General features: G+C 48.6%; 2 protein-coding genes and 1 pseudogene across 3 annotated transcripts in view; 1 reads left to right on the forward strand and 2 right to left on the reverse strand.

Annotated features, from left to right (window-relative positions):
* Nucleotides 1-6,291, forward strand: part of LOC141104962 (uncharacterized) — a 46,898-nt pseudogene extending 40,607 nt beyond the window's left edge.
* The window catches only part of LOC141104959 (uncharacterized), a 664,134-nt gene that overhangs the window by 641,712 nt on the left and 98 nt on the right, over nt 1-22,324 (reverse strand). The window contains exons 2-6 of the mRNA XM_073594770.1: nt 20,900-21,009; nt 20,638-20,772; nt 20,428-20,551; nt 20,214-20,311; nt 19,990-20,133 (exon numbers count right to left, since the gene is read on the reverse strand). Coding sequence (XP_073450871.1) covers nt 19,990-20,133; nt 20,214-20,311; nt 20,428-20,551; nt 20,638-20,772; nt 20,900-20,995 — 597 coding nt within the window. The 5' untranslated portion in view covers nt 20,996-21,009. The remainder of the gene's footprint in view (nt 1-19,989; nt 20,134-20,213; nt 20,312-20,427; nt 20,552-20,637; nt 20,773-20,899; nt 21,010-22,324) is intronic.
* The window catches only part of LOC141104789 (uncharacterized), a 317,556-nt gene that overhangs the window by 282,410 nt on the left and 12,822 nt on the right, over nt 1-22,324 (reverse strand). The window lies entirely within an intron of this gene.

The following is a 22,324-nucleotide window of genomic DNA, read 5'->3' on the forward strand; positions in this document are numbered from 1 at the left end:
TCTGGGAGGTCACATGACATCACTCTTATCTCTATTAATAAAACACAGACCTGACCGGAGAGGTGAGGAGGATTCTGGGAGGTCACATGACATCACTCTTATCTCTATTAATAAAACACAGACCTGACCGGAGAGGTGAGGAGGATTCTGGGATTCTAACATGATATTCCTATTGGTTCCTCAATACAGAGATTTCCTCTTGTGAAGTCAGGTGATCATATGACCATCACAGTGCCTCCATGTGACTCCCTAAAACCTGAGAGACACAACATGGAGAAGATTCTAGAAGTCACCAAGAAGATGATGGAGCTGCTGACAGGAGAGGTGAGGAGGATTCTGGGAATTCTGGGACATTATCCAGTAACAGACAAGGGATGTGTCTGGATGGTGACTGTATCATTGTGTGTGTCAGGTTCCTATAAGGTGTCAGGATGTCACTGTCTATTTCTCTATGGAGGAGTGGGAGTATTTAGAAGGACACAAGGATCTCTACAAGGACGTCATGATGGAGATAAAGAGTGTAAGGAAGGAATTTCCCTGGAATGAGATGATATTGAACCTCACCCTGGAGATCCTCAGCCTGCTGACTGGAGAGGTGAGTAATGAACATCTGACTCCGCTGTACACTGGGATGTATTCAGAGTCACTTTAAGTCTTCTGATGTTCTGCTAACCAATATCATAATAAGAATAAAAAAGTGTACGTACTCTATGATATTTGGTTGTAGCACAAGATGGCAGCATTGGTTATAGAAGAGAGCAATATTGGCTTTAGTCCATGATTGGTGGGCATGCCACACCCACTGACCTCTATATCCATGGGTAACATTTACTGGTCAGTCAGTGAGTCTTACTAGTAAAACATTAGTGACTCTAGAAGAGCGGGGAGTGGTGTGGAAGAGATAGAAGAGAGGAGAGGGGTATGCAGGTTTGACAAGAGTGATTTGCTGGTGAACATAAAGGAATGACATCACTAATGGGTCAAGGGAGGAGGTGGATTCCTTGTGGTTGGAGATTCAGAGGGAAGAAACAAAAGGGAAATTGATAGTGGGTGTTTGCTACAGGTCCCTGAACCTGAAGAATGAAGAGGAGTCCGATCTCCTCTCACAGTTAGAAATGGCGGCTAGGCAGGTCAGTGTTATTATAACATCTGATATTGATTGGGCAGATGGAACTCTTCGGTCATCTAATGCCGCGTACACACGGGCGGACTTTTCGACGGACTAGGTCTGGCGGACTTTCCGAATGAACGGACTTGCCTACACACGATCACACCAAAGTCCGACGGATTCGTACGTGATGACGTACGACCGGACTAAAAGAAGGAAGTTCATAGCCAGTAGCCAATAGCTGCCCTAGCGTCGGTTTTTGTCCGTCGGACTAGCATGCAGACGAGCGGACTTTTCGACCGGACCCGAGTCCGTCGGACAGATTTGAAACATGTTTTATTCCTAGGTCCGTCAAACTTTTGGAAAAAAAAAAGTCCGCTGGAGCCCACACATGATCGAATTATCCGACGGACTCCAGGCCGCAAAGTCCGCTCGTGTGTACGCGGCATAAGGCTTGTCATTTTTTGAATGTCTTAGAGGATAAGGTGGAGGCCCCAACTAGAAACAAGGCTCTGCTTGACCTACTAATTACAACCAACACAGAGCTGACTGCAAATGTGGAAGTAAGAAATAACTTAGGAAACAGCGATCACAGAGTAATTACGTTCACCGTAAATAAAAGGAAAAGGTGACATGAATGTAGGACAAGAACATTCAATTTCAAGAGAGCCAACTTCACTAAACTGCGCTCCATACTTTACTAAACTGCGTTCCTACTAATTACAAACAACACAGAGCTGATTGTGGATGTAGGGGATAACTTAGGAAACAGCGATCACAGAGTCATTACATTTACTGTAAATCAAAGGAAAAGGTGCCACAAGGTTAGGACAAGAACATTACATTTCAAGGAGGCCAACTTTTCTACTCCATACTTTTACTAAACCGCGCTCCTACTAACATAGAGCTGACTTGCAGATGTGGAAGCAAGGGATAACTTAGGAAACAGCGATCACGGAGTAATTACGTTCACCGGAAATCATGGGAAAAGCAGACACAAGGGTTGGGCAAGAACATTAAATCTCAAGAGAGCCAACTTTACCAAACTGCACTCCATACTTTACTAAAATACGCTCCTAATTATTACAAATAACACAGGGCTGATTCTGGATGCGGAAGTAAGGGATAACTTAGGAAACAGCGATCACAGAGTAATTACGTTCACCGTAAATCATTAGAAAAGCACACACGGTAGGACAAGAAGATTGAATTTCATGAGAGCCAACTTTACCAATCTGCACTCCATACTTCTTGACATTAAATGGGAAGATATTCTACAAACAAAAAACACAGAGGAAAAGTGCTTTAGGAACTTTTTAAGTAATTGCATTAATAATAACTTATTAATAATTGTAATTAATAGCCAGCATTTTCCTATGGGCAATAAATATAAAACAACTATAGTTAAACCTGGGTGGCCAAATTGGAGCGTTCGAACGTTAATCGTTTTCTCCCTGGAGGAGTGACGTTTAAGAGGAGATATGATCACAATATACAAATATCTATCTAAATGGTGATTCCAGCATAGGGAGAAAATTATTCAGTCTCAGATCACTCAAAAAGACGTATGGTCACTCATAGAAGTTGAGAAGCGGTTTAACCTTAAACCAAGTAAGGTTTTTTTTTTACTGTAGAGCGTTAAGGATGTGGAACTCCCTTCCACAATTGGAGGAGTCAGCAGGACGAAACATTTAGATGGGCATCTTGGTGAACACAATATACAGGGATATAGGAAGTGGTAGAGCCTTAAATACACACCCACAGGTTGAGCTGATGTCTTTATTCAACCTTTCTAACTATTTGACTATGCAATTAATTCTAGAAGGAGCTATAAATCTGACCACATTGTTATTATATCATTGGATGGAGATGTCTGTCCTTTGCTTAATCGGGAACATTGTGGCCAATCCCTGGTGACTAAATCTAGAGCTGACCATAGAGGTGAGGAATTATGGGAGAGTGATATTTATCTTTCTATAACACAGAACTGTACAGAAGTAATGAAGGAATCTACTGAAAATTACGCAAGATCCTTGAAAATTCAGAAATTGATTACCATCCCACCACCTCCATCCCTGATACATACAAGACACAACATGGAGAAGATTCTAGAAGTCACCAAGAAGATGATGGAGCTGCTGACAGGAGAGGTGAGCGGTGCCGGGAATTCTGGGACATTATCCAGTAACAGACAAGGGATGTGTCTGGATGGTGACTGTATCATTGTGTGTGTCAGGTTCCTATAAGGTGTCAGGATGTCACTGTCTATTTCTCCATGGAGGAGTGGGAGTATTTAGAAGGACACAAGGATCTCTACAAGGACGTCATGATGGAGAATCAGCCGCCCCTCACATCACCGGGTAAGAGGAGACTTTATTGTAAAGGAGAGAGCAGTACGGAGGCTCCACCTAGATCCCCCATCATCTGATAAACACATAGAAACAATGTATTTAGTCAGTGTGTGTGTTTCCTACAGATGGATCCAGTAATGGGAACCCACCAGAGAGATGTCCCCATCCTCTGTATTCCCGGGATTCCACACAGGAAGATGACACCATCCCTCACCATCATCAGGTAGATGAGGAACAATCTCTTGTAGTTATGATTTATACACAAGCGTATTTTTTTACAATGAAGATCTTCTTTTATATTTAGAGTGAAATCCTCTGGGAAAGTAATATTGTTGTTAAAGAAGAATTTAAAGAGGAGGATGAGGAGTATGGGGTGATGGAGGAGTTTTCAGAAGGAAACAAGGATATGATGGAATCACCTAATACCAGGAACCCACCAGAGAGATGTCCCTGTCCTCTGTATTCCTGGGATTCCACACAGGAAGGTCACACCATCCCTCACCATCATCAGGTAGGTGGAGTTGAGGGTCGGGAATATAAAGTGATTGAACACTCTGACATGTGGAGACGATGTGTGGACTCTACAAGATGATATTTTCTATGTGATCTCACATCATAAATACTTCTATGTTACAGATGTTATTTTCTGCCATTCTGTTGGTTTAGGGTGAAGATCTGATGAACATGAAAGTTGAGGGTGAAGTAGAAGAGACGTATGTGAGGGATGTTCAGCAATATACGGAGGAGGCTGGAATAACGAGGACATTCATAGAGGAGGACACTCCTACAGAGATCAGCACAGGTGACCCATAATATATTCTTCTCTTATCTCTGCTCTGTTACTGCACACTGAGTACCATATCACCAGAAGCCTAGGCCTGTGGTCACTTGTTCTATGGTAAAGGGTCTTCAAGTCTCAACTTTGACCCTCTTATCAGAGATCACATGACCCAGTGCCTAGGCTTGTGGTTGTATAAAGAGCATGGACCTCCCAGTCCCCATTGGTTCCTGCTCTTCTGACAAGGCTGTGTAAATGTAGAAGTGATCTGGGAGGAGGACCAAAGGCTCTTTGACTGAAGAGGAGAAGAGTCCCGGCTGGTTGGGACCTCCACAGAGAACATCTGCTCACTCATATCTACCTGATCCAGATGGAATCTTGATGGAAGTGAACTAACCCTCTCATATCTATTGATAGTGTTTTTATATTTTTCCAGGACACGCCATGGAGAAACCCTCAAAGGATCGTCTCACTTTATCTCCAGGTTGTAAAATGGAAGATGAGGACATCACAGGAGATTGTGGAGGAGAAAAGACAATGATCTCCACTATGGATGGTGGACTTCACAGTGTGGATAGACCATGGAATCCCTCTGACTCTGAACAACCTCGTACTGTGAGGGAAGGTGCCGGAAATCAGGAGGAGAAGTCATTTTCTTGTCCTGAATGTGGGGAACGTTTTAGCTCCGAATTAATTCTTTCTGTACATCAGAGATCTCACACGGGTGAGGAGCTTCATTCCTGCCCTAAGTGCGGGAAATGTTTTTCAGATAAGGCCAAGCTTTCCAGACATGAGAAATTGCACATGGATGAGAAGCTGTATTCCTGCCCTGAGTGTGGAAAATGTTTTACACAGAAGTCCTATCTTTCCCGACATCAGAAGTTACACATGAGCGAGAAGCCCTATTCCTGCCCTAAGTGTGGGAAATGCTTCCTTCTTAAATGCAAACTGGACATACATTACAGATCTCACACGGGGGAAAAGCCGCATTCCTGTCCTGAGTGTGGGAAATGTTTTTCACAGAAGGTCCATCTCTCCCGACATCAGAGATCTCACACGGGTGAGAAGCCGTATTCTTGCCCTGAGTGCGGGAAATGTTTTGTTCGTAAATCAGAACTAGACACACATTACAGATCTCACACGGGGGAGAGGCCGTATTCCTGCCCTGAGTGTTGGAAATGTTTTTCAGATAAGACCAGTCTTTCCAGACATCAGAGATTGCACACCGGCAAGAAGCCGTATTCCTGCCCCGAGTGCGGAAAATGTTATATACAGAAATCAGAACTTGTTAGGCATGAAAGATCTCACACGGGGGAGAAGCCATATTCCTGCCCTGAGTGCGATAAATGTTTTTCAGATAAGAGCAGTCTCACCAGCCACCAGAGATTGCACACAGGTGAGAGGCTGTATTGTTGCCCTGAGTGTGGAAAATCATTTTCACGGAGGACTCATCTTACCAGACATCAGAGATTGCATACAGGAGACAAACTCTATGTCTGCCCAGAGTGCGGGAAATGTTGTACAGAAAAATCAGAACTCGTTGCACATCAGAGATCTCACACGGGGGAGAAGCCGTATTCCTGCCCTGAGTGCGGGAAATGTTTCTCACAGAAGTCCAATCTTAACATACATCAGAGGTTGCACACGGGTGAGAAACCGTATTCTTGTCCTGAGTGCGGGAAATGCTTTTCATGTAAGTCCAATCTTTCTGATCATGAGATATGCCACATGCGAGATAGGCTCTTTTCCTGCCCTGAGTGTGGGAAATTTTTTCCACGGAACTCAGAACTTGTCAAACATCGCCAGTCTCACTTAGGAGAAACTGCAACCCTGCCTTGAGTGCGTGAAATGTTTTTCACAAAGGTCTTTTTTTTATCAGAGAACCCACACAAACCTTGAGGTGTATTAGTGTCCTGAGTGCGGGAAATGTCTTCTATATGAATCATATGTTGCCGTACATCAGAGATCTCACACTGGGAAGAAGCACACCTTAATCTACACCTCAGAAAACACGTGGCTGAGCGCTCCTCTGATCTTTATCATGGAAGAAACACTTTATAAGGAAATCAGAGATCACTAAAGACTTCAAAGTTCTGTCTGACCTCCTCTGCTAGGAGAGAGAAGGAGGGGGTGTCACTGCTGGTTGAGTCCCTCTAGGAGAGAGAAGGAGGAGGTGTCACTGCTGGTTGGGTCCCAGTAGGAGAGAGAAGGAGGGGGTGTCACTGCTGGTTGGGTCCCCCTAGGAGAGAGAAGGAGGGGGTGTCACTGCTGGTTGGGTCCCTCTAGGAGAGAGAAGGAGGGGGTGTCACTGCTGGTTAGGTCCCTCTAGGAGAGAGGAGGGGGTGTCACTGCTGGTTGGGTCCCTCTAGGAGAGAGAAGGAGGGGGTGTCACTGCTGGTTGTGTCCCTCTAGGAGAGAGAAGGAGGGGGTGTCACTGCTGGTTGGGTCCCTCTAGGAGAGAGAAGGAGGGGGTGTCACTGCTGGTTGGGTCCCTCTAGGAGAGAGAAGGAGGGGGTGTCACTGCTGGTTGAGTCCCTCTAGGAGAGAGAAGGAGGGGGTGTCACTGCTGGTTGGGTCCCTCTAGGAGAGAGAAGAAGGGGGTGTCACTGCTGGTTGGGTCCCTCTAGGAGAGAGAAGGAGGGGGTGTCACTGCTGGTTAGGTCCCTCTAGGAGAGAGAAGAAGGGGGTGTCACTGCTGGTTGGGTCCCTCTAGGAGAGAGAAGGAGGGGGTGTCACTGCTGGTTGGGTCCCTCTAGGAGAGAGAAGGAGGGGGTGTCACTGCTGGTTAGGTCCCTCTAGGAGAGAGAAGAAGGGGGTGTCACTGCTGGTTAGGTCCCTCTAGGAGAGAGAAGAAGGGGGTGTCACTGCTGGTTGGGTCCCTCTAGGAGAGAGAAGGAGGGGGTGTCACTGCTGGTTGGGTCCCTCTAGGAGAGAGAAGGAGGGGGTGTCACTGATGGTTGGGTCCCTCTAGGAGAGAGAAGGAGGAGGTGTCACTGCTGGTTGGATCCCTCTAGGAGAGAGAAGGAGGGGGTGTCACTGCTGGTTGTGTCCCTCTAGGAGAGAGAAGGAGGGGGTGTCACTGCTGGTTGGGTCCCAGTAGGAGAGAGAAGGAGGGGGTGTCACTGCTGGTTGGGTCCCTCTAGGAGAGAGAAGAAGGGGGTGTCACTGCTGGTTGGGTCCCAGTAGGAGAGAGAAGGAGGGGGTGTCACTGCTGGTTGGGTCCCTCTAGGAGAGAGGAGGAGGGGGTGTCACTGCTGGTTGGGTCCCTCTAGGAGAGAGAAGGAGGGGGTGTCACTGCTGGTTGGGTCCCTCTAGGAGAGAGAAGGAGGGGGTGTAACTGCTGGTTGGGTCCCTCTAGGAGAGAGAAGGAGGGGGTGTCACTGCTGGTTGGGTCCCTCTAGGAGAGAGAAGGAGGGGGGGTCACTGCTGGTTGGGTCCCTCTAGGAGAGAATAAGGGGGTGTCACTGCTGGTTGGGTCCCTCTAGGAGAGAGAAGGAGGGGCTGTCACTGCTGGTTGGGTCGCTCTAGGAGAGAGAAGGAGGGGTGTCACTGCTGGTTGGGTCCCTCTAGGAGAGAGAAGGAGGGGGTGTCACTGCTGGTTGGGTCCCTCTAGGAGGGAGAAGGAGGGGGTGTCACTGCTGGTTGGGTCCCTCTAGGAGGGAGAAGGAGGGGGTGTCACTGCTGGTTGGGTCCCTCTAGGAGAGAGAAGGAGGGGGTGTCACTGCTGGTTGGGTCCCTCTAGGAGAGAGAAGGAGGGGGTGTCACTGCTGGTTGTGTCCCTCTAGGAGAGAGAAGGAGGGGGTGTCACTGCTGATTGGGACCCTCTAGGAGAGAGAAGGAGGGGGTGTCACTGCTGGTTGGGTCTCTCTAGCAGTGTAGTCTGATCTTCAGCAGAGGCTTCAATGAAAGACGTCATGGTGAGAGAGGAGCTAGATACTGCTTGTAGATGAAGAGAAGGGGAGATCAGACTACAGGACAGGACTGGCCATTTCAGTGCAGTAGTTATCATCCTTTACAGGCAGCTTCATTTGCTTGGAGAGAGCCCCCTGTTAGCCTGAAAGTGGAAAATATGACATTTCCAGATGTAAAATGTCATGTTTGCCTGGTAAAAGTTCAAATATATTAACACATTTTTTTTTAGAATGAAACAGACGGTTAATTATTTATATTTTTAAATTCATGATATATCATACTTTGTAAGTATATTAATAAAAGTTTGCCTTCAGATTTGTATGATGAAATGTTCTTTTCTTTTCCTTTATCAAACACTACAAGTAAAGCCCAGCCTGTAGGTTTTACTTTTAGTATTAATCTTGTGTTTTAGTAGTTTGGTTTTACCGGCTTGTACTTGGAACAGTCGACTCTCCCCCCTTCTCATAAATCTCAGGATGTCTGTAGTAGACTCCAATGAAAAGTCTATCAGTTCATAGACCCAAGTGTCATTCCACCCGTAATTCCTCCTCTGCACCATCACCACCTCCAACCACAAGATCATCTTTCTTCCTCACTTTCACATCACATCTAATATAGAGAAACTCCCCTCCATCTTTTCTATGTCCCGTGTTCCTCTAAACAAGAGGATCAGCATGAATACAAACAGCCCAGTCTTGTGAGAAGTCAAGCCGTGTTTTTGGAACACCAACTACGTTCTCATTCTCATCTATCATTCCACCCATAATTCCTCCTCTGCACCATCACCATCTCCAAACAAAAAGATCATCTTTCCTACTCACTTTCACATCACATCTAACATAGAGAACCCACCCTCCATCTTTTCTATGTCCCGTGTCCCTCTAAACAAGAAAATCATGAATATAAACAGCCCAGTCTTGTGAGAAGTCAAGACGTGTTTCTGGAACACCAACCACATCTCCACCCACAAGATCATCTTTCCTACTCACTTTCACATCACATCTAACATAGAGAACCCCCCCCCTCCATCTTTATTATGTATTGTGTCCTTGTAAGCAAGATTATCAGCAGATGATTGAGCTCACTGGGCCTTGGTTTGATAGGTGAGTGAGATAGCTGGGCCTGGGAGAAGGCAAGTATAGCAGATCAGGTCTCAGGAACACATGAACAAGCTAAAGACCATTCAGCAACTTCTCACAGTGACAGATCAGTTTAAAAGGGCCACTGGGCACCAACTGAGCATGCTAATTGCTAAGTGGCATGGTACGTATAATATAATGCTCTTTTGCTTATGTAGCACCCTCTAGGGCACTGATGGCAAAGCTTAGCATCCCAAATGTTTTGGAAGTACATTTCCCATGATGCTCAACTATACTGTAGAGTGCAAGAGCATCATGGGAAATGTAGTTCCAAAACATCTGGGGTGCCAATGTTCACCATCACTGCTCTAGGGTGTGCTACTAGTGGTGAGAGTAGGAAAAACTTAGCTGGTTCTGGGTTAAACCATTAAATTTGGGCCAGGCTTATTAGAGGGCAGGGCTGGATGACTCATCCTGGCAGCTCTCTAGTGCCTCCTCCTGTTTCTATGATATTGGAGAATGTTCTAGAACTAGTGGGTAAAGGCTAGGAGGGGCTGCCATAAATATTTATGGGCCATCAGCCAATACCCAGGAGTGGGCCTGGCAGGGGACTTGGAAGCCCATAAATAGGCATGAGCCATGCCAGCAAGGGAGTTGGTGGAAGATGGAGAAGCAGTGCTGTGGGAGGCTGTCGGTGGCCCTTGAGGGACCCCTTACCGGGGTGGGGGGGTGAGCTCGGGAGGCTGGCCTGGAAGGAACCCACCACAGAAGACAGTTGGAGGGATTCAAGCCGGAGAGGCAGCGGAGAGAACAAGGAGAGACGGTGAGTAGATCAGCACGGTGCAGGGACAAGACAAGTGGAGAGAATAGTAAAAACTTTTAAAAGTCCCTGATGTTTGAAGGGCAGACTGTCACACGGACACATGCAGATTCACAGACACACATTACATTCAGGAGCGTATCTACCGCAAGGCAAACAAGGCGTCATTTTTCAGGGGGGGCGGTGCCGCCCCCAGGCAGAAAGGATGCTACGAGCAGGGGTGTCGCTACAGAGGTGCAGGGGGTGTGGACCGCACCTGGGTGACCTTCGCCATAGGGTTGAAACCAGGGGCAGCCGTGGACTGACCTTTCGTGACAGGGGAGCAAAGCGGAAGCAGGAGGAGGGGGTGGCTGCAGCCTCCGATCCAAGAACTAGCTCATTTGGCAGAGCCGGTCAGAGTCCTGGGCTGTAAACGTGCCTTGGCAGCCTCGCTACACACAGCTGGCAAAAAGGAGCCAGTGGTGAGAGTTTGGTGTCGTTTTTTTTTAATCTGGGATGGGAGAACATCCTAGTTTAGGATGGGGAGGATAGGGGAGCCCCCCTCTCTCACCCCCTCCCTCTCTTACCCCCCTTTCGCTCTCTCCCCCAATCCCACCGTCTCTCTTCCCCACACCTCTTCCCCCTCTCTCTTTCTCCTCCCACCTCTTTCCCCCTCCCTCTCTCTTTCACCTCACCCTCCTTTCTCTCACTTCCCCCTCTCTCTCTCTCTCACCCCTTCCCCCTCCCACCTCTTCCCCCTCCCTCTCCTCCGACCTCTTCCCCCTCCCTCTCTCACCCCTCTCTCTTTCTCTCCCCCACACCTCTTCCCCCTTTCTCTCCCACACCTCTCCTCGCCCTCCCTCTCTCACTCCCCCCTCTCTCCCACTCCACCTCTTCTCCCCCTTCCTCTCTCACCCCTCTCTCTCACTCCCCCTCTCTCTCTCTCTCACCCCCTTATCTCTCTCTCCCCCACACCTGTTCTCCCCTCCCTCTCTTACCCCTCTCTCTTTCTCCCCCTCTCTCTCTCCCGCTGTCATGAAGATCCTGCCAGTAACCGGCGATCCAAGCGCACGGGAACACAGCCACGGGTCCCACTGCGCATGCGCGTTCACGGGTGCGGGCACGCGCGCGCACTCCCGCTGGTGCCAGGCGGGCTATTTAAACCGGGCTATCACACACTTTCCCCGCTGTCTGCTCTACAGTGTTCTGTGTGTGTAACCTGATCTGATCTGAGTATCCTGCTATCTGACCCGGCTTCCTGTTTGACCATCCTGCTATCTGCCTGCACCATCCCTCTGTATTATCCCTGGTACCTCTGCTGTCCGACCGATACCGACCACCGGCTTGTTGACCTTCCTGCTGTGCATACCAGCATCCAGTCTACTACCTGCTGCTTGTTCCTGGTTCCAGTCCAGCGTTCCAGCCTCCTACCTGCTGTCTGTTCCAGTCCAGCGTTCCAGGCTCCTACCTGCTGTCTGTTCCAGTCCAGCGTTCCAGGCTCCTACCTGCTGTCTGTTCCAGTCCAGCGTTCCAGTCTACTACCTGCTGTCTGTTCCATTCCAGCGTTCCAGGCTCCTACCTGCTGTCTGTTCCAGTCCAGCGTTCCAGGCTCCTACCTGCTGTCTGTTCCAGTCCAGCGTTCCAGGCTCCTACCTGCTGTCTGTTCCAGTCCAGCGTTCCAGGCTCCTACCTGCTGTCTGTTCCAGTCCAGCGTTCCAGTCTACTACCTGCTGTCTGTTCCAGTCCAGCGTTCCAGTCTACTACCTGCTGTCTGTTCCAGTCCAGCGTTCCAGGCTCCTACCTGCTGTCTGTTCCAGTCCAGCGTTCCAGGCTCCTACCTGCTGTCTGTTCCAGTCCAGCGTTCCAGGCTCCTACCTGCTGTCTGTCCAGTCCAGCGTTCCAGGCTCCTACCTGCTGTCTGTTCCAGTCCAGCGTTCCAGTCTACTACTTGCTGTCTGTTCCAGTCCAGCGTTCCAGTCTACTACCCGCTGCTTGTTCCTGGTTCCAGTCCAGTATTCCAGGGCTCCTACCTGCTGTCTGTTCCAGTCCAGCGTTCCAGGCTCCTACCTGCTGGGTTCCTGGTCCTTCCTGCATTCCAGTCTCTGTCTTCAGTCTGCTCTTTGGCTTCAGTTTGGCTGGTACCTCTGCTGTCCGAACGTTACTGACCACCGGCTTGTTGACCTTCCTGCTGTGCATACCAGCATCCAGTCTACTACCTGCTGCTTGTTCCTGGTTCCAGTCCAGCGTTCCAGGCTCCTACCTGCTGTCTGTTCCAGTCCAGCGTTCCAGGCTCCTACCTGCTGTCTGTTCCAGTCCAGCGTTCCAGGCTCCTACCTGCTGTCTGTTCCAGTCCAGCGTTCCAGTCTACTACCTGCTGTCTGTTCCAGTCCAGCGTTCCAGTCTACTACCTGCTGTCTGTTCCAGTCCAGCGTTCCAGGCTCCTACCTGCTGTCTGTTCCAGTCCAGCGTTCCAGTCTACTACCTGCTGTCTGTTCCAGTCCCGCGTTCCAGGCTCCTACCTGCTGTCTGTTCCAGTCCAGCGTTCCAGGCTCCTACCTGCTGTCTGTTCCAGTCCAGCGTTCCAGGCTCCTACCTGCTGTCTGTTCCAGTCCAGCGTTCCAGTCTACTACCTGCTGTCTGTTCCAGTCCAGCGTTCCAGGCTCCTACCTGCTGTCTGTTCCAGTCCAGCGTTCCAGTCTACTACCTGCTGTCTGTTCCAGTCCAGCGTTCCAGGCTCCTACCTGCTGTCTGTTCCAGTCCAGCGTTCCAGTCTACTACCTGCTGTCTGTTCCAGTCCCGCGTTCCAGGCTCCTACCTGCTGTCTGTTCCAGTCCAGCGTTCCAGGCTCCTACCTGCTGTCTGTTCCAGTCCAGCGTTCCAGGCTCCTACCTGCTGTCTGTTCCAGTCCAGCGTTCCAGTCTACTACCCGCTGCTTGTTCCTGGTTCCAGTCCAGTATTCCAGGCTCCTACCTGCTGTCTGTTCCAGTCCAGCGTTCCAGGCTCTTACCTGCTGGGTTCCTGGTCCTTCCTGCATTCCAGTCTCTGTCTTCAGTCTGCTCTTTGGCTTCAGATTCCAGAGGGTGCCACCACTACTGAACTCCAACGACTGTTGATCCTGCCAGGCACCCATACCACTCCTCACTCCTGGCCCTCTGTCTCCATTCCAGGGGAACGGGAGTGGGAGCTGTAAGGGAGGTCTTTCTCTGCACTTCAGGCTCAAAACCTACCAGGTACGTGACACCCGCACGCCTCTTCCTCCCTCTCTCTCTCCCCCCTCTCTCTCTCACCCCCTTATCTCTCTCCCCCCTCTCTCTCTCTCCCCCCTCTCTCTCTCCCCCCTTCTCTCTCTCCCCCCCTCCCCCTCCCTCCCCTCTCTTCCTCTCTCTCCCCCCCACTCCCCTCTCTCCCCCCTCTCTCCCCCCCCTCCCCTCTCTCCCCCCTCTCTCCCCCCCCCCTCCCCTCTCTCCCCCCCCCTCCCCTCTCTCCCCCCCTCTCTCCCCCCCCCTCCCCTCTCTCCCCCCCTCTCTCCCCTCCCCCCTCTCCCCCCCCTCTCCCTCCCCTCCCCCCTCTCTCCTGGCAGACCCCAGTACAAGGGGGGAAAATGTACACTTAAGAGAACTCACACGGCTTCTCCTCCGAGGGCTCAGCGCCCCGAAAGGCAAATGGTGGTCATGTGGAGATGACCCTATGCCAGGAAAGCTACTTTGCAGCAATTGCTTCAGGCAGCTTGCCAGAGACCAGGAGTACGAGAGTCAGCAGGTGTCAACCTTGCTCAAGAAAATAGTCCGCGACTTCCTGGCAGAATTTTCCGGTCGTCTTGGGCAACCAGGGACAGAAGCGGACAACCAGCGCGGGCCCTGCACCAGGTCTAAACCAAGCCATTCAACCCTCTCTAACTAGAGGGGTACCAGGCACTTCCGGGGTGACTCCAGCCCAGCAGATTAGATGGGCTGATTCCAAAGACCCAGAATTACAGCCAACCTTCCAGGCAGAGGGAAAAGATATTGCCTCCTCCTCGGCAGAGGATCCTGAAGGTTCAGGCTTTGTTTTGCGCTGATACCACCAATCATTAAGGCAGTAAAAGCTGCACTGGAATGGGAGAATCCGGAACCTCCTCCAAAGAAGGAGAAAACCTATTATCACACCCCATACAATCTGATTGTAAATTGTGTGGCAATCGCTGAACAACACACATTAGGTGCCTTTTTCCTTTCAGGGCACCCCAAATGCAATGCGATTCTGCTGTGATTGTCCAGCAACAACAGATTCCCCCCAGCAGCCAGCAACAATAGACTCACCCCCCTCCCCCCCCCGGCAATGATAGATCCCCCCTAGGAACAGTAGACAACCCCCCCACAACAAAATACCCACCAGCAACAACCGATTTCTTAGCTGCCAGCATCAATAGACCCTTCCCTCAACAGTGGATTCTTCTCAGAAACATAAAAATCCTATACCAGCAACAATAGACCCCGCAGAAGCCAGCAACAATAGAGCCCCCGGCACCCTTGCCATCACATACATTCAATGCTGGAGGTGCCTGAACTGCGTTCCCTCTGAAAAAGCAAAACGCCCTGCTAAGGAGGCCTTTGATGTGAAAGATGGGACTGGGGACACCAATGTTCTTTAAAGTGGGGGAAACTGAGGACTTCAATATGAAGGAGGGGAGGGGGAAAGTGAGGATTCCGATGTGAAAAGGGGAGGGGGGGGGGGGGAGTAGAGGACTTAGGAGGGAAAAACAGACAGAAACGCTATTAGATTGCGAAGACTTTTATTGGTCAAGTTATTATCAATATGTACATGATTTCACCATGATGTCCACCTTGGAAGGTACTTCTGAAGATCAGGGGAGATCAGACTACACTCCTAGAGGGATCCAACCAGCAGTGACACCCCCTCTTTCTCTCTCCTGGAGGGACCCAACCAGCAGTGACACCCCCTCCTTCTCTCTCCTAGAGGGACCCAACCAGCAGTGACACCCCCTCCTTCTCTCTCCTAGAGGGACCCAACCAGCAGTGACACCCCCTCCTTCTCTCTCCTAGAGGGACCCAACCAGCAGTGACACCCCCTCCTCCTCTCTCCTAGAGGGACCCAACCAGCAGTGACACCCCCTCCTTCTCTCTACTAGAGGGACCCAACCAGCAATGACACCCCCTCCTTCTCTCTCCTAGAGGGACCCAACCAGCAATGACACCCCCTCCTTCTCTCTCCTAGAGGGACCCAACCAGCAGTGACACCCCCTCCTCCTCTCTCCTAAAGGGACCCAACCAGCAGTGACACCCCCTCCTTCTCTCTACTAGAGGGACCCAACTAGCAGTGACACCCCCTCCTTCTCTCTCCTAGAGGGACCCAACCAGCAGTGACACCCCCTCCTTCTTTCTCCTAGAGGGACCCAACCAGCAGTGACACCCCCTCCTCTATCCTAGAGGGATCCAACCAGCAGTGACACCCCCTCCTTCTTTCTCCTAGAGGGACCCAACCAGCAGTGACACCCCCTCCTCTATCCTAGAGGGATCCAACCAGCAGTGACACCCCCTCCTTCTCTCTCCTAGAGGGACCCAACCAGCAGTGACACCCCCTCCTTCTCTCTTCTAGAGGGACCCAACTAGCAGTGACACCCCCTCCTTCTCTCTTCTAGAGGGACCCAACCAGCAGTGACACCCCCTCCTTCTCTCTCCTAGAGGGACCCAACCAGCAGTGACACCCTCTCCTTCTCTCTACTAGAGGGACCCAACCAGCAGTGACACCCCCTCCTTCTCTCTCCTAGAGGGACCCAACCAGCATCTTCCATGATAAAGATCAGAGGAGCGCTCAGCCACGTGTTTTCTGAGGTGTATATCAAGGTGTGCTTCTTCCCAGTGTGAGATCTCTGATGTACGGCAAAATATGATCCATATAGAAGACATTTCCCGCACTCAGGACACTAATTCACCTTAAGGGTTGTGTGGGTTCTCTGATGTTTGGTAAGACAAGACTTCCATTGAAGACATTTCCTGCACTCAGAGCAGAAAAATGGTTTTCCCCTCGAGTGAGATTTCAGATGGTTGATAGGTTCTGATTTCCGTGGCCAACATTTCCCTCACTACGGGCAGGTAAACAGTCTTTTTCCGCCTGTGGGTTGCCTGATGTTCAGCAAGATTGCCCTTCCTTGAAAAACATTTCCCACATTGAGGACAGGGATACGGCTTCTCCCCCGTGTGCAATTTCTGATGTGCTTGAAGACAGCCCATCCGTCCAAAACATTTCCCGCACTCAGGGCAGGAATACGGCTTCTCACCCGTGTGCGATTTCAGATGAGTACAAAGACTGGACTTAGCTGAAAAGCATTTCCCGCACTCGGAGCAGGAATACGGCTTCTCACCCGTGTGTGATCTGTAATGTATGTCCAGTTTTCCTTTACTAAGATAACATTTCCCGCACTCAGGGCAGGAATGGGACTTCTTTGTTGTGTGAGAACTCTGATGTCTGACGAGTTCTGGTTTATGGAGAAGAAATTTACCGCACTCAGAACAGGAATGAAGCTCCGTGTGAGATCTCTCATGGACAGAGAAAATTTGCTCAGAGCTAAAACTTTCCTGACATTGAAGACAGGAAAGTTTCTTCTCCCCCTGAATCCCGGCCCCATCCCTCACAGTACGAGGTTGCTCAGAGTCAGAGGGATTCCATGGTCTATCCACACTGTGAAGTCCACCATCCATAGTGGAGATCATTGTCTTTTCTCCTCCACAATCTCCTGTGATGTCCTCATCTTCCATTCTACAACCTGGAGATAAAGTGAGAAGATCCTTTGAGGGTTTCTCCATGGCGTGTCCTGGAAAAATATAAAACATTTTTATTATTATACAGGATTTATATAGTGCCAACAGTCTATGCAGCGCTTTACAGCTTGAGGGTAGACAGTACAAATGCAATACACTTTAATACAGGAGGAATCAGAGGGCCCTGCTCCTTAGAGCTTACAATCTAAAAGGGAAGGTCGAGAGATACAAGGGGTAATAAATGTGGGGGGATGTGCTGATGGGGAAGATAAATGTACAGTTGTTAGGTGGGGGGGCCAGATAGGCTTCTCTGAAGAGATGAGTTTTCAGGGATCGTCTGAAAGTGGACAAAGTAGGAGAAAGTCAGACAGATTGGGGTAGAGCATTCCAGAGGATGGGAGAGGTTCTGGAGAAGTCCTGAAGGCGAGCATGGCATGAGGTGACGAGGGAGTTTGAGAGCAGGAGGTCTTGGGAGGAGCGAAGAGAACGATTAGGTTGGTATTTTGAGACTAGGTTAGTGATGTAGCTGGGGGGCCAGGTTGAGGATGACTTTGTAAGTTATTGTTACCCTGTTTCCCTGAAAATAAGCCCTACCCTAAAAATAAGACCTACAAGGACTTTAACTAGGGCTTATTTGGGGGGTAGGGCTTATATTGCAGCCATCACTGACAATCACGCTAGGTCTTATTTTCGAGTAAACAGGGTAGTATCTTGAATTTAAACAAGTCTCCAGAGCATGGATGGTTCCCAAAAAGATAGATAGGACGCCAATAGTGCAGATCAAATGACGTATTTTATTGGATATAACCAATAATCAACAAACGATATAAAAACGTGATCACGTGTAAAACAATAAAATCAAGTGTAGGAAAGAGTAAGGCTCACCCGACGCGTTTCGTCCACATGGACTTCAACAGGGGCATTGTTTTACATGTGATCACGTTTTTATATCGTTTGTTGATTATTGGTTATATCCAATAAAATATGTCATTTGATCTGCACTATTGGCGTCCTATCTATCTTTTTGGGAACCATCCATGCTGTGGAGACTTGTTTGTGGCGGAGAATTCCCCCTCGGGCTTCTGAACGGACAGTCGTGACGTGGACCATAGAGGATAGATCGCCCTCGAGATCCGGGGTTTCCAGGACCAACCATCGTCCAACCATCGTCCATTAAGGATCTCAGAGCCTGTTTGATTCGGTGTCACCGGCATCCAAATCCACTCCTGCTGGTAAGCGTATTCCATCTATTCACTTCCCATGATCGTACAACTCATGATATACAAAAGAAGATTTCTACATCAGTCCAACATTCATATTTAGCCTATGTTTGGGACTCTCTTGTATCAGATTTATAGCCATACATTGGGACTTTACTATATCCCGTCTAATATTCAATTTTTTGGTATTATGCTTCATGTGTTTCAACTATGTACATATTGGTAATGGTCACCATGTCTGATGTGCCTTTTACCATTTGTTACTATTTAGAGGTAAGCCAATGAAGAGGGAATTGCAGTAATCAAGGCGGGGGACCAGGGAGTGGATTAGAAGCTTTGTGGTGACATTGGTTAGGAAGGGGCGTAACTTGGAGATGTTACGGAGGCAAATTTTGGATAGCGATTGGATGTGGGGCCGAAAGTTTAGTTCAGGGTCCAGGATTAAACCTAGGACCTTGGCGTGGGGGGACACGTTGATAGTTGAGCCGTTGATATTGACAGAGAAATCAGGGGAAGTGGCACCTGGGGGAGGAAATATCATGAGCTCGGTTTTGGATAGGTTGAGTTTGAGGAAGTGATGTGACATCCAGGCTGATATGTCTGCTAGTAAGTTGGTGATGCGTGAGGAGACAGATGGAGAGAGCTGGGGGGTGGAGAGATAGATTAGGATGTTGCCAGCGCAGAAATTATATTGAAAGCCATGGAAGGCAATCAACTGACCCAGGGAAGAGGTGTAGATTGAGAAAAGGAGAGATCCAAGAACAGAACCTTGGGTGACCCCGACAGAGAAAGGAAGAGGAGAGGAGGAAGTAGAATTGTGAGTGATGCTGAAGGTGCGGTGGGATAGGTAGGATGAGAACCAGCGAAGAGTACCGTCACATAGACCAAAGGCCGATATGGCTGATATCACTCAGCTCCCGCCCTACTCTGGACAGTGTTCAGTAACAGAGCAGAGATAAGAGAAGAATATATTATGGGTCACCTGTGCTGAACTCTGTAGGAGTGTCCTCCTCTATGAATGTCTTCGTCATTCCAGCCTCGTCTGTATATTGCTGATCATCCCATATATACTCCTCCTCTACGTCACACTCAATTTTCACGTTTATTAGATTTTCACCCTCAACTTTCATGTTCATTCCAGCCTCCTTCGTATAGTGCTGATCATCCCTCACATACGTCTCTTCTACTTCACCCTCAACTTTCATGGTCATGAGATCTTCACCCTAAACCAACAGAATGGCAGAAAATAACATCTGTAACATAGAAGTATTTATGATGTGAGATCACATAGAAAATATCATCTTGTAGAGTCCACACATCGTCTCCACATGTCAGAGTGTTCAATCACTTTATGTTCCCGACCCTCAACTCCACCTACCTGATGATGGTGGGGGATGGTGTGACCTTCCTGTGTGGAATCCCAGGAATACAGAGGACGGGGACATCTCTCTGGTGGGTTACACTTAGGTGGCTCTATTATAATGTCCTTGTGGAGATCATTATTTCCATCAAAAAGCTCCTTTATCACTCCATACTCCTCATCCTCCTCTTTATACTGTTCTTTTACAACAATATTATAATCCCCGAGGTTTCCACTCAGAATATATAATAAAATATTGTAACAAACATGATTGTGTATAAATCATAAATACCGATAATTGTTCCTCATCTACCTGATCATGTTTTGTGTAGTTGTGATCTTCCTGTGTGGAATCCCAGGAATACAGAGGAAGGGGACATTTTTCTGGTGGGTTTCTGTAGCTGGATGACTCCACCATGGTGTCCTGGTACAGATCTTTCAGTTCTTTTGGAAACTCCTCCATCACCCCATCCTCATCATCCTCCTCTTTTATCTGTTTTTTAAGATCAACTTTAGAATCGCTCAGGTCTCCACTCTGAATATATCATAAAAATGACATCAATGGTAACAATACAGATAATGTACAGATCCTAATGATACTATCAGTGATTGTTCCTCATCTACCTGATGATGGTGAGGGATGGTGTGACCTTCCTGTGTGGAATCCATCAAATCCTTGTGTCCTGAAAACTCCTCCATCACTCCATACTCCTCATCCTCCTCTTTATACTCTTCTTTAACAACATTATAATCCCTAAGGTTTCCGCTCTGAATATATAATAAAATATTTATTGTAACATACAAGCTTGTATATAAATCATAACTACCGATAATTGTTCCTCATCTACCTGATGATGTTTTGTGTAGTTGTGATCTTCCTGTGTGGAATCCCGGGAATACAGAGGACGGGGACATCTCTCTGGTGGGTTCCCATTACTGGATCCATCTGTAGGAAACACACACACTGACTGAATACATTGTTTCTATGTGTTTATCAGATGATGGGGGATCTAGGTGGACCCTCCGTACTGCTCTCTCCTTTACAATAAAGTCTCCTCTTACCCGGTGATGTGAGGGGCGGCTGATTGTCCATCATGACGTCCTTGTAGAGATCCTTGTGTCCTTCTAAATACTCCCACTCCTCCATGGAGAAATAGACAGTGACATCCTGATACCTTATAGGAACCTGACACACACAATGATACAGTCACCATCCAGACACATCCCTTGTCTGTTACTGGATAATGTCCCAGAATTCCCAGCACCGCTCACCTCTCCTGTCAGCAGCTCCATCATCTTCTTGGTGACTTCTAGAATCTTCTCCATGTTGTGTCTCTCAGGTTTTAGGGAGTCACATGGAGGCACTGTGATGGTCATATGATCACCTGACTTCACAAGAGGAAATCTCTGTATTGGAGAACCAATAGGAATATCATGTTAGAATCCCAGAATCCTCCTCACCTCTCCGGTCAGGTCTGTGTTTTATTAATAGAGATAAGAGTGATGTCATGTGACCTCCCAGAATCCTCCTCACCTCTCCGGTCAGCAGGTAGATGATCTCCAGGGTGAGGTTTAGTATCCTCTCAGTCATGTGACTCCGGTCCCCCTCCATCCTCATTGGTGTCGTCATCTATGAAGATTTCCCTGTAGACAGATAACATTGATAACAGAGAATTATCTGGATTGGTTGTATAATAATAGGATGAGGATATCAGGAGGTAATATGAAGGTCAGCATGTATTAAAGAACTATGGCCCCCCAGTGAGATTATATTTTATGTGGACTGTTTAGTATCTTCTATGATTCTTGGGGTCCAGGAGACTCTTACCCTTTTGCCTCCTGGATCATAAATTCCATTTTCTATGCTGGGTGTGTTTTGTTTATGGACTTGTTCTGTTTTGTTTTGGGCCTGCAGACAAGGTACCATAGATAGGATCTTCTGCCTTCGAGAATGGTTATGGTCTGAGGCATTGTTTTGAGGTCAGAATTGAGTTAGTGTGATGTCATAGGATTCTCTGACTCTGGATGGAGGGACAATGGGAGGAGGAGCTGTAAGGCCACTGTGATGTCATAGGATTCTCTGACTCTGGATGGAGGGACATTGGAAGGAGGAGCTGTGAGGTCGATGTGCTGTGATAGAACGTGCTGACTCTTGATGGAGGGGCATTTGGAGGAGGAGCTTTGGGGTGCCATGTATGAGACTCCCGGGTAACCAAATTATTGTTCCTGGAAGCGTTCCACCTCTCCTAACAAAGGACTTGTCAAATGTTTGGGTATCACAGAGAGGAGGGATCTGAGGGCATCCTCATTTTTAAAGGGGGCTTCCAAATTCCGATGAGCTCCCCTGCCCGTAGACCCCCTACAAGCACTGGGCCTTTGACCTGGTATAGTTCACCGGGAGGGGAGCATGCTCATCCTTGTTCCTGGCCTGCCAGGCTGCATGCATGGATTAAGAGTCTGCTATTAATTATTAGGGAGACTCCCACACATTTTTTTTTTTATTTAATGTGTGGGGATCCCCCTTAAAATCCATAGCAGATTCGAAGGGTCAGGCTCCATTAACAAGTGGTGTAATAGGAGTCATTTCCGGGTTCTTACTACGTAGGAGAATTAGAGAACGGGACGGGTGTTTCAGATTTGCCAGGTTCGGCTCCCATAAACTTCAAGGAGGTCCACAGTGCCCAAACTTATTTAAATTTAGCCAAACCCCGCTCAAACCGGAACCCAGGGCAGTTTGGCTCATCCCGAGTCTTTAAGAAAGTTTTTTTTTTCAACTCCTGAAATTTTGGGTTCTTCCCCCCTCATCTCTCCTTTCGCCAGGGTCTTGATCTGCTCTATTTCTCCTTACTCTTTTCTGAATATTAAATTCCTGAATGTATTAATAACCAACATCTGCTATATGACTTAGCAGTGCTCATATGACGGGAGGAGCTACTCGGCGTTAAAATAAAATAAGATC

This window comes from Aquarana catesbeiana, linkage group LG08 (assembly GCF_042186555.1).
Source record: "Aquarana catesbeiana isolate 2022-GZ linkage group LG08, ASM4218655v1, whole genome shotgun sequence".
NCBI classification, from domain to species: Eukaryota; Metazoa; Chordata; class Amphibia; order Anura; family Ranidae; genus Aquarana; species Aquarana catesbeiana.